Here is a 12850-nt window from a genome sequence, read left to right as displayed (position 1 = left end):
ATAGCAAAAATGTGCCTCCCCTTAATGTATTTCCAATGTTGTGCTTTCCATGAAAACCTGAGATGCTAACATTTCTGCTCAGTATGTTCTGCATAAGACATTTCTAGATTCTAAAAACAGGTACTTAAACTTTACCACAGACTAATTTTGGACTACCAATCCCAACGCCTAGTGGGAAACCCTCCTTTATATGACTGCACTCTCATCTTCCATAAGGAAATTCAMCCTGAAAGTAAGGATTTCTTACACAAGTAAGGGTAAACATCATGAGGACTTGAATGTATGAGTCTGAAAGACAAGCACGACTTCCKTTGGATCTTGTACAACATTTAGGAAACTGTCAGCACTTAACCATAACAAATGTTAAGGAAATACTTTCAAAAAAATATAGACATTACTCGTACTACAAATACTCATGACTTGACTTCCATCAGTTTYCATCAGTCTGAATCAGCTGAGGTTTTAAGTAAAATTATGACACAAAGTCAATGACTGCAACAAGGTGAAGACTTTTTGCCAGGGAATGGCATAAAATCCCTCTCTYCTTACATGCTATATATAGTTACATTCATTAAATGCTTCCATATCTGACAAACCAGCTGACAGGGAGATTCAAATAATGCCACCACTTAAGACATGTTGCTCAAACATATTCACTGGAGACTGGAAAGCTTCAGAAACGCATCACAGGATCCATTACTTAGCCCTGGACACTGCAACTTGCACAACCTGGCCAATCATATGATGCACTAAGGCGTTCTTCTCAAATTAGATTCCATTTGGAGAATCAAAAGATATCTAACACTTCCAAAACACTTCCCCCCKAAATACCACCAATGTGAATCACAAATGCAACGTGGCATTTGAGCATGAGGTTGAGAAACTTGACTTCTTTTTCTGTTTCTACATCAGGCATACATTTCCCCTTCTGCTGAATATCCTCTGATCATCACACTGTATGACTTCTCAAAATAACCAAGCTAAACTTTGAAGATACACCTCCCACAAACAGAATACTGACAATTACTAGATGATGTTGTTTTTAACTCTGTAACTGTCCAGACATCTGATAAGGATACAAACTTCATCTGTCTTTTATKCTCTATTCTTGGAACCTTGAGAGCTGTGGACTAAATCTTTGGCTCAACCAATATAATCTTGTAAAAACAACCTAGTGCCTGCACTCTGATTCCATAAAGTAAGAGTSGTAAAATTCCTTTTAGTTTGAATTCTATCTTCTTTAGTACACCTACCAGTGAAAAGGCTGGGCCCTTGCCTAGTGCTCCTACATGCTCCTCTGGTCACACAATTAATTACACTGGGTGTAGTTCTCTAACAATTTCTGACCCCATTTGATTTCCTCCTTATTTGTATTTGTTCATTCCAGTGTCTCAGGCTCTGCTCTCCCAATGTGCGCTGCAATAATAATTATAAAACTTCTGCCAACGAATATTTAAGGACTTGAAATCTTCTATCCAAAATTTGACTTTGATTAATCTTTTGACTGCATCAAGAAAGCACAGGCTCTCTCGCTCTAGTACATRTATCTCAATTTGGCTGTTTGCAAATTCCTGCAGGCCAATCCTGTGCTATCTTCTAAGCTCTCTTCTACCAACACTTCTACGAGGAAGGTAAGAACGACCTTCCTGTTTCACCAACAAGAGAAAAAAAACCCAAGAAACGTGGGGTTTATGCTTAGTTTTGGAGCTACACAGACAACTTACCGGTGATAGGCTTCCCGGCGGTATTTTTTCAGAGCGTGTCCATCCATGTTTGCAGGGAGATCTGCTGCATTCTGGAGGCGGTCGCTCCATGAGGTTGTCATTTTCAAACACCTATTTATTTCTGAAAGAGACAGAAAAGAAAGGCTTGCTTAAGTTCAACGTTTGTTTCACCAGAAAGTTGTTTCCTGGTGTGAAGGAACTCCTGTGCCACTCAGGAAGTCTTGCAAAGCACCCAGTGGAATGACCTGAGTTTGCAGGTCGAGTAAGATGATGTTCTTTGAGATGTTAAAACAGAGAGCTGGGATGGCTGTTCTATATGGCTGCAAAGATTCCTATCCGTTGTGGTGAAAATGCATTTACAGAGACCTTGTTTTCATTGCTGAAAAGGGGTATTTTTTGACRCTAGAGTTACCAATGTGCATTAGCTGTAGGTGATGGAAAACCTACCCTTAATACAAGAGATAAATTCAGTATTGTAAACCCCGCAATCCCCACTGGGACTGACCTTGCCACTTTTACCACAGAGTGAAAACAAAGAGCCTTGTCCCTGGCCATTTGATCTCTAAGCAAAGACAAAGCTTCAAACTGATGCTAAATTAGCAGAAACAATTGGAAGGAAAGTAGAAATATGATCCTTTGTCCTCTGCAGGTCAGACACATCCAGGCAGTGCAAGAACACACTGCAAACCTGTAACATGAGCGATGCAAATATTCACCGGCAGATCTTCACAAACATGAGCACCCCTTCTCAAGTGCTGGCGGTCACAACCAAACCACAAACAGTCCTTCTCATTCAGGAAGGCCCTGCAGTGAAGAAAGAAGGGCACCTTTCCCAATTCTGTTATTAGCACACTGGGGCAATCCTGCTTGCCGGCTTCTCCAGCCAGACYCATGCCCTGCTGCATTCCCTGGCACCAGGTGGGGTGATGGAGCAGCCCCATGGTGGGTCRGTTCAGCTCAGTCCAAGTCCTCACCTATCAAATCCAACTGACCAAAGGTGAGGAAAGGCTGAGTAGTGCTCCACTGGTCAGCTGAACCCAGGCTGAACCCAGCTCAACCTGTCACAAGGCTGTCATTAGAGCTGGTGTGGAGAACAGGGTGGGAGACACAGCCTACAGTGATACTAAATTAGGTAATATGTGAAACCACATTTTGTGTAACCCACACAACTGCAGGACTGCAGGCCTTGGCTTGTTTGCTCTTCCTTAAAAGAAACAAAACCACCCACAAGCTACAYGGGTAATGATATAGCAACTGCTTCTGGACACCTCTAAAATATGACTGCACTCATTTTACAGAAGGGAATTTAATGATTYCAGAAAAGTAGAGAGCAGAGCAAGTGYTCGAACCAGYGYTAGAAGTCACAGCRCTCTCAATGTTACAGGTGCTCTCRTCAAGGAAATCTGTATAATTTTTTMATTTTGAATTTTATTAAARAGCAACTGTTCCAATTGYCACAGCATTTCTTGGTATATTTACCGACTAACTGCTGGTCATAAACATCAAACAAGAGAATAAACAGCTTGTCTGTAAAAAGACGTTGTTCCTCCTCCAGCATTATCAGCTTGTCTCCCAGTTACTATAACCAAGGTTTACAAATGTATCTTCTGCCACATCCTAAAGGTCACCAAATTCAGGCCCTGGCAGGCAGCCCAAAAGACTGCATGCCACTGCTGAGAGCTCTCCCCCTGAATTCCCTGCAACACACCCAGGAGAGGAGGTCACCACAGTGAGAGGGTAACGGGCCATTCCAGCCAGCCACAACTTCCACAACAGGGCATGCAGGGAGAATCAGCTTCCAAAATAGCCCCGGCCACAGCCACCAAGGGCTTTACAAGTAATTACCAGCTAGCTATTTAAGCCGTGCCCAAAGGCAGACAGAAGGCAGCACAGGACACAGAACTTAACACCCCTCAAGCACTGACCTGCTCCCATTCCACTTGGAAGGCAGGGCACTGCCTGCAGCAAAGCTCCTCAGGGACAGCAAGGGCTGCTCAGGAGAGGAGCAGTGTCACTGCAAGGGTGACAGACTCAAACCAACACACACAGCAGAGGGAGCGATCCGGTAAGACCCCAAGACTGCAAACTACAGAAAGGGCTCGTGCTCTCTGAGGGTAGAAAACCATCTACCCCGTGGACATTCAAGATGGTCCAGATCATCACCACCTTGGTTTATTTTAAAGCTACTAGCCTAGAACTCCAGGTTCAGATCTGAGAGACACACTCACTGAAGGCCTCTAAAAGGCAGTTTAAACAGCTCTGAAAAAACTGTTGCATGGCTGGCCTTAGGACTGTTAGACAGCTCTGGGTCTAGGTCTTCCAAACAAGTCCAAATCCAAGCTCYCTGCTATTTAGAAGGGGTACACCACTCTGTTTACCCAGCCAGACACACAGCAAGATTCAAATATTTTCACCTACGGCCAACGCCAGAGACTTCCTGTTCTGCAGCCTCTTCTTCCCGTTTCTTCTGCTTCCCATCACCACAACACACCAGAAGCTCACACAGGTACTGAGACAGGACTGCTTCCATGCCAGACAGCTGATAGTATATACAACTAGTATCCCACAAAATGCCCTAAAATCTAGATGGCAGAAGAATTCAGCASGCTACCTTTATAATATCCATTCTAAAATAAGGAATCAGTGAAACAGTCTAAGCTTCTATGTGACGAAACCCTCCTCTAAAGCAGGAGAGAGCAGACAGCATCATTTTGTGTGTGCTGGGATTCAAAATGCTGAGACTTGAGGAAACCACAAAAATCTGAGTTTCCATAATTAAGCATGGAAGGCCTGAATTATTTTAATAAATTTTGCTGTAGATGCAATGAAGTTTGAWGACAGGACAAGGTCTGTAGACAGAGGCAGTATCTTCTATTAGACCAACTGGTATGGCTGGAAAAAAGACAAGGCTCTTGGGTACACAAGCCTGCTTAAGTTCTCAAATTCTCTAGGTTCCTCTAATGAAAGATATTACTTCTACCTTCAGGCTTTGCCCTGATTTATTAAAAGACTTATTTTTACATAGCATTAGGCAACAAAAAATTATGCTGAAGGTTTCTGTTACACATACTCGAAGGGAGGCTTACAGCTTAGCAGGCTCCACTGACACTGTGACAACAGCTTGCTGCCCTGAAACAAAACACTGACAACTGGCAAAATATATTGTGAGGGATCTTCGCCACCCAAAAGTCTTACTTACACAAGAAGCCTCATGGACTTCAATGAAATTATTCTGTGCTTCAAAGGCATGAAAATCAGCCTGCTGGTGTGGGTAAGAAACCTGGGACCTGGTCCCTGAATATAAATTCCTTCTTCCTAATACAGGGAGAGAAATAAGAAGGACAGAATCACTCCATACACTTGTAAGCCACTGGAATAAACCTCTAAGAGAGCCGGCAGACAGCCAGGCAAGATTCTCAGCTCCRAGCAACTGAAATATGATGCATCTTTCTTTAGTTACAAACCTATTCTTGAAATCAATAATCTGTAAATAGCTTCATATAAAAATAGAAATTGTTACATAGATAAAGCATGTCAGAACACATCACCATAATTTATTGCAAACATGCTCCTTGCCTGTGGTGTCTTAATTAAGCATCTGATAGCATTCATGGTACAGAGTTCCTTTTGAAAAGGTATTTAAATCTCAGCTGCAAAGCTTTGATACAGAGCTGTTAACCAGCACATATGCTTTGGTGCAAAAGAAAGCGAGATTTTTAGCATGTATTTTGAGTTAAGTTCATTTATCAGATTTTGGATGATTTCAAGTGTTATCCATAGTGTATTTTTTTCAAATACTCATATAAATTGAATGTTCCAAAAGCATTTCCCTTCAAGTTTTACTATTACTTTTAAAATAGTTTTTTGGTCAGCAAGTAGAAATTTTTGTACCTGATAATAGCTGATAATGTTTATACTAAATGCACCAATTGCCACTACTTTTTTTCTGAGTTCATCTTAATGCTGTGATGATGCAATGCCAAGCCAGAGGCACACACATCTCTGTTAAAAAAACAGAGATGAACAATCCCATTTTTTCCAGGATATTCTCCGAGAGCTTAGAGAGCAGAAAACAAAAGCAATCCCTAAGCAATGCCAAGGTTGTAGCGTACTCACACTGACTCACCGTGCACTACATCTGCCTCTTCTCACATGTTCTGCCTCAAGAATCATTAATACCTTGGCAGCACAGCCCACACATGTACGTGCACAGAGGAAAGCGAACAGATAGAAAATCATCACACCCAGCGTCAGCTACTGAAGAGCTTTGTGTCTCGTCGGAGGCTGTGGGAGTACAGACAAGTCTTGTGACGYCCTGGCCAAGCCTAAAGCAGCTCCCGGCTCCCTGCTGCGGCACTGCTCCATCTCAAAGAGCATCTCAGCATCCTCAAATCCTGAGGACTGGAAAAAGCAAAGGGAGCAGGAATAGGGCTGGCTTGTTCATGAYTCATGTCGAATTCCTGGTCCATGACATGGCCTTACCAACAGGGCAGGGGAGGGCAAAAGYGATCTTTTCTGCAGCTTAGAGCACTGTCCATGTAAGGGTGGTTAAGAAAAGCGAGTGACTCCCTTTCCAGAAGCATTCCACTCCCTCCACTGAGGGCAGGAATAGCTTGCACCTTGTCCAGGCTAGACAYTTGGGACAGTAGCACCAGAGGAGGTGAAATGCACTCAGGTTAGCATCATACCTTCTGATCCTCTGGGATGGACAGCAGAAAGCAGCCAGGATTGTGTCAAACCCCTCAAYAGCACCTCCCAGTGCCACTGAGCGAGCAGGGGCTGGGCAGGCTCCTGATCCCAAAGCACTGCACCAAGTCCCGCTCACATAACACATTTACGGGCACCAAAGTRCTGTCCCCATTTTGTCAGCTAAGGATAGCAAGGCACAGAGAAGGTAATAACACAGAGCAAGTGGGAATCAAATGCAGAAACACCAATTCCTCAGTCCCTGTGCTGAAAGTCAGTCAGAGTTCCTAGCGCTGTCAGGACGAATCACAGAGATACACTGCATGTTCCTAGCACAGTATAATTTTACACTAATTCAAATTTCAATACTTAGCATCAACTGGCAGACACAAGAGAGGTCAGCCTGTATTTCTGCGTGACAGAAGCCACAGAGTAGGCTTYTGACAGGCTCCAAGGAGGGGTTGCATGGATGCCAAACGACGCTCTGATTTTATTCTGAATTGCAGCCTTACACACCAGCTCCGTTAGTTCACACAGCTCCTTCCCTCTCCCCCACAGCCCTGCGATGACAATTCAAAACACTCTTGTCTTTTACTGCCAACACTTCTGCTTGATGGCCAAAGGCAAACTGTTTCCAAAAAAGGTGTTTTTAATTAGTGATGCTTTTAGAAAATTACTACGTCCATGAATTGAGACGTGAGCAGTGATGTTTGTAAATGACTTAAACCAGAAAACTGACTTTTTTTCCCCTCCTTGTGCCTAAAATTAGGTTCTTCACCCAAAGATCTTCCATTTCTGTGAGGCTGCCCATCTGACAGCAAGGCTTCACRTTCATGATAGCATGAAGGGCAAAACACATTCTTCATATTAGAATATTAAATTACTACAAGAGACACTTCAAAGCATACTCTCACCTCATGGTAATTGAGGTTGGCTTTAAGCAGGATAATTCTGTATACTGATTACAGGGTATTAAAGAGGTGGAGAGCTGCTGTTAAGAACCTGTTAARGTTAACCACAGATATGTAGGGAGCTTACAGGTGCCACTTGCAGTGTCCAAAGATCCACTGGATTACATTAGATGGATAACACTCTCCTTGCTCCATTGATCATACTAACYCTCCCAGCTCCAAGCCTGAAATCTCTGACACTGGCTCTGACTCTTCCTACAGGAAGGGGGTAGTAGCTACTCTTGGATACCACTATAGTGCTTACATAATGAAAGCTGCTTTTCCCAAGAATGTGCTTTCAGTGAAATTGGTAAAGCATTCCCAGTCATACGTTCATTTGACTACAGTCTGACGGACAGACAGTGGTAACACATGGAATATTTCTGAATGCATTTTTTTATCAGACCATTTCTACTGACAACCATACCCACGGAGTGGCTGTGCAGTCCCTAGAGCTCCAGCAATGCTCTGGGACCCAAATGCCTTACATGCACTAAAACCCACGAAGATATAAATTTGGAGTTTCTTCGTGTGTCCAYGCATTTCTATCCAAGGAGTTCTATTCTTTCAGGAATTCCAAGAAGCACTAGCTCATTAAAATATAAAGTATTATTTAATTATCATCCATTTTATGGATAGTTAGAGCAGAATTTGGAAAACAATGAAATTGGCAGTGCAACTCTATGAGAAGCAAACTTCAAATCTAACCCTGAGTACCATGAGACCACCATTCTCCTCATCGACCTGCAAGTGAGTTTAATGCCTTGAAACAGAAATTCCATTCTCCAGTGAGCTAATCAGCGTATTTTCTACATTCCATACAGCTCGTGCTTCTRTCTCTTCCAGAACTATCATTTCAATTATTTCCAACTTACTGTTTCTTACACAAAGAGTGTGTGAGGGGTAATGCTATTTCTCCACTTCTCTAACTCCAGTGTGCCCCRTTTTCCCAGCGATAGAAAAACAAGGAGGACCATACCTAAGGAATGTTAGATTTTATCCAGAAGCACTATAGCTATGCCACAGAGAGAAGAATTAGCAAACTGAGGTCTCACAAAAATGCTGCAACTTCAGGTCAAATATGATCCTTGGATGGTACAAGCCTACCAAGCAGGACTCCATGTCTCTCTCCTGTGACTGACACAAACTCTGCTGGAAGCTGTCTTCAGCCAGCTGCCCCATTCAGAACGAYGCTGATTATACTGAGAAAGGAATAAAGCTGGGAGAGAGAGTAAGGTTGGAGTGGAAGGCTGCCAATGAACAGAGAGGAGCTCTGCAGGTGATTGGAAAATGGTCTAGAAGCATTTGCACACAGACAAGCAGCCTGACTGTGATGRGCTCTCAGTCTAGCAATGACAGAAYGAGACCCCGTGACTGGAAGTTAAATAAATCAACCAACASAAAAAATATTAACAGAGAGGACAGTTAGTTACGAAATAGCAAATTTCTGAAATACTTTTTCCATCATCAGAGACTCTAAATGAAGCGCGTGGCTGTTTCAATCAGATTTTTTTCYACCGAGTCGAGAATTAATGCAGAAAAGTCAAATGGTCTGAGCTATACAGTAGGTCAGTCAAACCAACTATTGTGCTTCAGGTGACTCTTCCTCACATTRTATCCCAATGTCTCAGGGTGTAGGAGGCTGAGATACAACCAGTATTCTAAAGAAACCTCCAGAAAGTGGTTTCTCATRGAGAGAAGGTGAATGGATAAACAAAGGCTCCTCTGAGCCAACAACAACATAAACTGTGCACTCTGATGGCCCTGGGAAAGTCGCTTCCTTGGGAAAAGGCCTTCAGAAGCCTGTGGTAATCTCTGCCACGGAGGTTCCCAAACTGCTGTCCAACTGAGAGCCTGCCAAAGGCAAGCATGGACCTGACTATGAAGATGTTCTCACTGTGTTTTGTTTCCAGTTGTTAAATCCCAGTAAGAAACACCTAACATAATTCAGATATTTTACTCACACTGTTTTTTCTGTAAGCAATTGCTCTAGTTGCCCAGAGTCCTGAAAGAWTAAAACCCAGAGATGAATTTGACCCCTTTGCTGCAATACAGTCCACCCTAAAGAAATTATTTATGGAATACTTATTTAAAAAATACTTATCAGAGTTCCCATGTATTTGCTTTAGTTGAAAATGGAGTGGTAAACTTTGATGCCAATGTCCAYCACAATAGAAACTCAATGTTTGAATGACACCTGCAAATACTATCYTTGCTACACAGGTGAAGCCTGGCAGCGTGAAAGTCAAGCTGCAGGTTAACWCAAARATCATGAAAGGCAGAAATGTCAGCRTGGAAGTGAACACACMGAGTTCTGCAAATCAGAAMGRAAAGTCAAGATAATTTTTCTTATTCCACCTCTTTTACATCACAACGATGTGCTGGCWAAAACAGACCAGTGTAATCCCTGGTACTCRGCAAACAGAGCACTGCTCCCCATTCTCAAAGGACATCGCCACTTTCTCTTCCCTGGGATTGTCACCCTAAACTGGTGTTCAAGCCTGTTCAAGGGTCTACTCCCAGCTCAGGACAGCTGAACACTGTGTGAGCCACAGATCCCAAGGGAAGAACAAGACGAGGCGTGCCATCCCCAGAGAGAGAACCGGGAAGCCATCCTGCCACATACCAATTTCAAACCCAGGGGCAACTGCTGCTCTAACCTGCTATTAWGGATTATACAACAGTAGCTCTTCTGGCAGCAGACCAGGGTGTTTCAAAACAATGATGCTTTTCATTAGATTCCAGTGCGTTTCAGGAAGTGAATGCAGACGTAATGGCCYTTCCAGAAGCATGGTAGCAACTGACAGAGTATTTGAGGTGCACAGCCAGGCTCAGTGGCACAGTCAATTCTGAAAGCATGCAACCAGGACAGCTTGGATAATGCAAACAGCCAAAAGTTCATTTTATCTTCTGAACACGGAAGGTGAGGGAGTACGTTTTTATTGTCTTTCTTACTGACCGAGCTTACTGGTAAAAAAACCCTCTTGTCTCTGAAGATCACATCCCTGCTTCATTAATATTTTATAGGAAAAGCAAAGATACTGAAACTTCATTCTAGCTTTTTCCCAGTCTTTAAAAAGTTGAAGGATGATTTTTAGAGACACTTGAACCCTCTTCCATGCAGGATGGACCCTCTCTATACATTTATGGGCTACACAAACAGATGTGACAGCAGAATCAGCATCTGAACATCTCTTCAGGCTGGAAACATGAACTCATGTCTCCCTCCAGCCTCAAAAGAAAACGTTCCCTGCTCCGCCYTGGTGAGGAGAGCCAACTGGCTGCTCAGCCTGAGTCCCGGGGCTCCAGACACAACACTCGCCAAGGGACGCGCTGCTGAGTAAAGAACTGGGGAACACTGGCTCCTCCTTCATTAAAAAAGGGTTTGAAAATAAACACTGAGATCAACAGCTGAAAACAATCCAATAATTCAGAGAACTGTCAAAACCAGTAAGAACTTTCGTTCCCTGCTAACAGTTTTCTTTTCTGGTGCCATTCCCTTCTTCTCCCAGCTTCTTTAAGGAAAAAGCTTACCAAATGCTCATATACTAACTTGGTCTCGCTTCTTTTTAAGAACTTACCCACCAATAAGAGACAGATCTTTGACAAATAAACCCATCTTTCAAAAAAAAAGGATGACTATGGAATTAAGCCAGACATAGAATAATAGCCAGCAGAGGCAGGGACTTAATACACAAAACTCAGCCAATTTTCAAATAGCTAATTGCTCACAAAATACAAACAAACCAAAATAATGATACTYCTCAGCTGGAAAGGGCACTGTGAAAATAAATACAGAAATCATGGCTGATTCTTTGCCATCCTAACATACAGGGCTCCAGATACATTCTAGTGTAATACAGACTTCATGGGCTTCCATCCATAATAATGGTTACCCAGCTCCCTTCCAAGAGATCCCTGAGGCTGATCCAGCCTTTCAGGKGAGAACAGCCTGCATACAGGTTCAGCTCATCAAAATTGACCCTGGGCTGCCTTCAATACCCTCCTGAAATGCTCACAAAGGCCACAAGAACAACTTCCTCCTTCTCTGTGTTCCTCYGAGTTCAATACCTACAAGTACCCCTCCCCTGACACACAGAAAGTCCTTTTTTTCCCCAAATCAGAGGCTGGCASGTACCCAGCACTCATCACGGAGATCACAAAGGCATGTACCCAAAACCTTTCCTGCCCTCTGTTCTCAGCAGTCAGCAGCTCCCTGCTGATGAGAAACAAGCCACACAGACCTACCAACCCAGCAAGCACAAAGATGGAAAATCAGGCAACGTGAAGACTCTGGGTATTTTGAAGTGCTTTTACAGTGTGAAATTCCTCCCCCCAGCCCCCCATCATATAAGRAGCACAATTCATTACTTTTCTGACCTGTTTTTTTAATCAGAGGCAAATATAGTAATTATAGTCTGCCTGATTACAAATGAAATTACAAATYTGTCCTAAGGGCACAATAGTGTTCCCACATAGATGTTATCAGACCCCAAATCTCATTTAATCTTGACAGATGTGTAGTACTGAGGCACCATTACAGGAAACTCTGTAAGTAAATTAATTWTAAAATACTTTCCTTGCAGTATTCCCATGCTCTTCTAAAAGACTGCTAATTTGTACAGCTTTCGTTRGGCAACCTAAGCAATGAAATTAATCAGTAAAATAACTGAACATCTATGATGACTTTGAGCTCTTGCTAAGTTTCTGGCTTCTCTYTGATAACTTAACTGTCTCAGTTTTATCAAGTGATTCCAAAGACCTACATTAAACMGTTTTCCAACTGAATCAACCTCATTTCTTTGGAAACTTCTTACTATCTCGTCCAAGCAAAACACAAACCACTGAGTTAATTTGGAGGAAAGTCACCTTTCCATGTGCCCTACAGTTCCCTACATTTCATGTTAAATCAATCCTGCTGACACAGGAGACTGTTCCCTGGCAGGAGCAGAGGAGGACACGGTGTTGTCTCCACATTTGTCTCAGCATAAGCAGTTCTCAGAAGGAACACGATGAAGTGACAGATCTGCACTTCATCAGCTGCAAACTGGAAGAAACCTGCCAGCCTGAAGGGTGAGAGAACATTAACAAACAACTAAGAAGGCACCATCAGCACATCCCTGTTATCCCACAACCTGAGCTGAGAGTTCCCGAYGCTGAATCTTCCCTCTGGCTGGGACTTCTCTCTTCAGGGAACCTCAAGGATCTTGTCRATGTAGACCTGAAGATGCATTCAACAGTCTTGTTCTGCTGCAGATGAGCAAACAGCTTGGATCTCCTGGCTTCTGAGACACCTTTAAAAACATCTGTCCCTAGCAGTGCAATAGGATAGCCCTGATTCACACAGGACTTCTTTTTCAGCGTGTTACCTGACCTACTGTAGCCACTAAAAAAAAGAGCTGACCACACACCCAGCCAGCACAAAGCCTCCTGGGCAGCCACAGAAATGCCTCCCACTAATTGCTTTCAAATCAGCAACTGAAAAACTCC

At 43.1% G+C, this 12850-nt stretch overlaps 1 protein-coding gene across 1 annotated transcript in view; it reads right to left on the bottom strand.

Annotated features, from left to right (window-relative positions):
• The window catches only part of NT5C2 (5'-nucleotidase, cytosolic II), a 51438-nt gene extending 38886 nt beyond the window's left edge, over positions 1–12552 (bottom strand). The window contains exons 1-2 of the mRNA XM_057379631.1: positions 12496–12552; positions 1725–1845 (exon numbers count right to left, since the gene is read on the bottom strand). Of these exons, the coding sequence (XP_057235614.1) occupies positions 1725–1825 (101 nt within the window). The 5' untranslated portion in view covers positions 1826–1845; positions 12496–12552. The remainder of the gene's footprint in view (positions 1–1724; positions 1846–12495) is intronic.
• Between the last annotated feature and the right edge of the window lie 298 nt (positions 12553–12850).

This window comes from Malurus melanocephalus, unplaced genomic scaffold, assembly GCF_030028575.1.
Source record: "Malurus melanocephalus ecotype Western Australia unplaced genomic scaffold, MMel_1.1 scaffold_12, whole genome shotgun sequence".
Taxonomy (NCBI): domain Eukaryota; kingdom Metazoa; phylum Chordata; class Aves; order Passeriformes; family Maluridae; genus Malurus; species Malurus melanocephalus.
The sequence above is the reverse complement of the archived record's forward strand: the minus strand, read 5'-3'. Positions and strand labels throughout refer to the sequence as shown.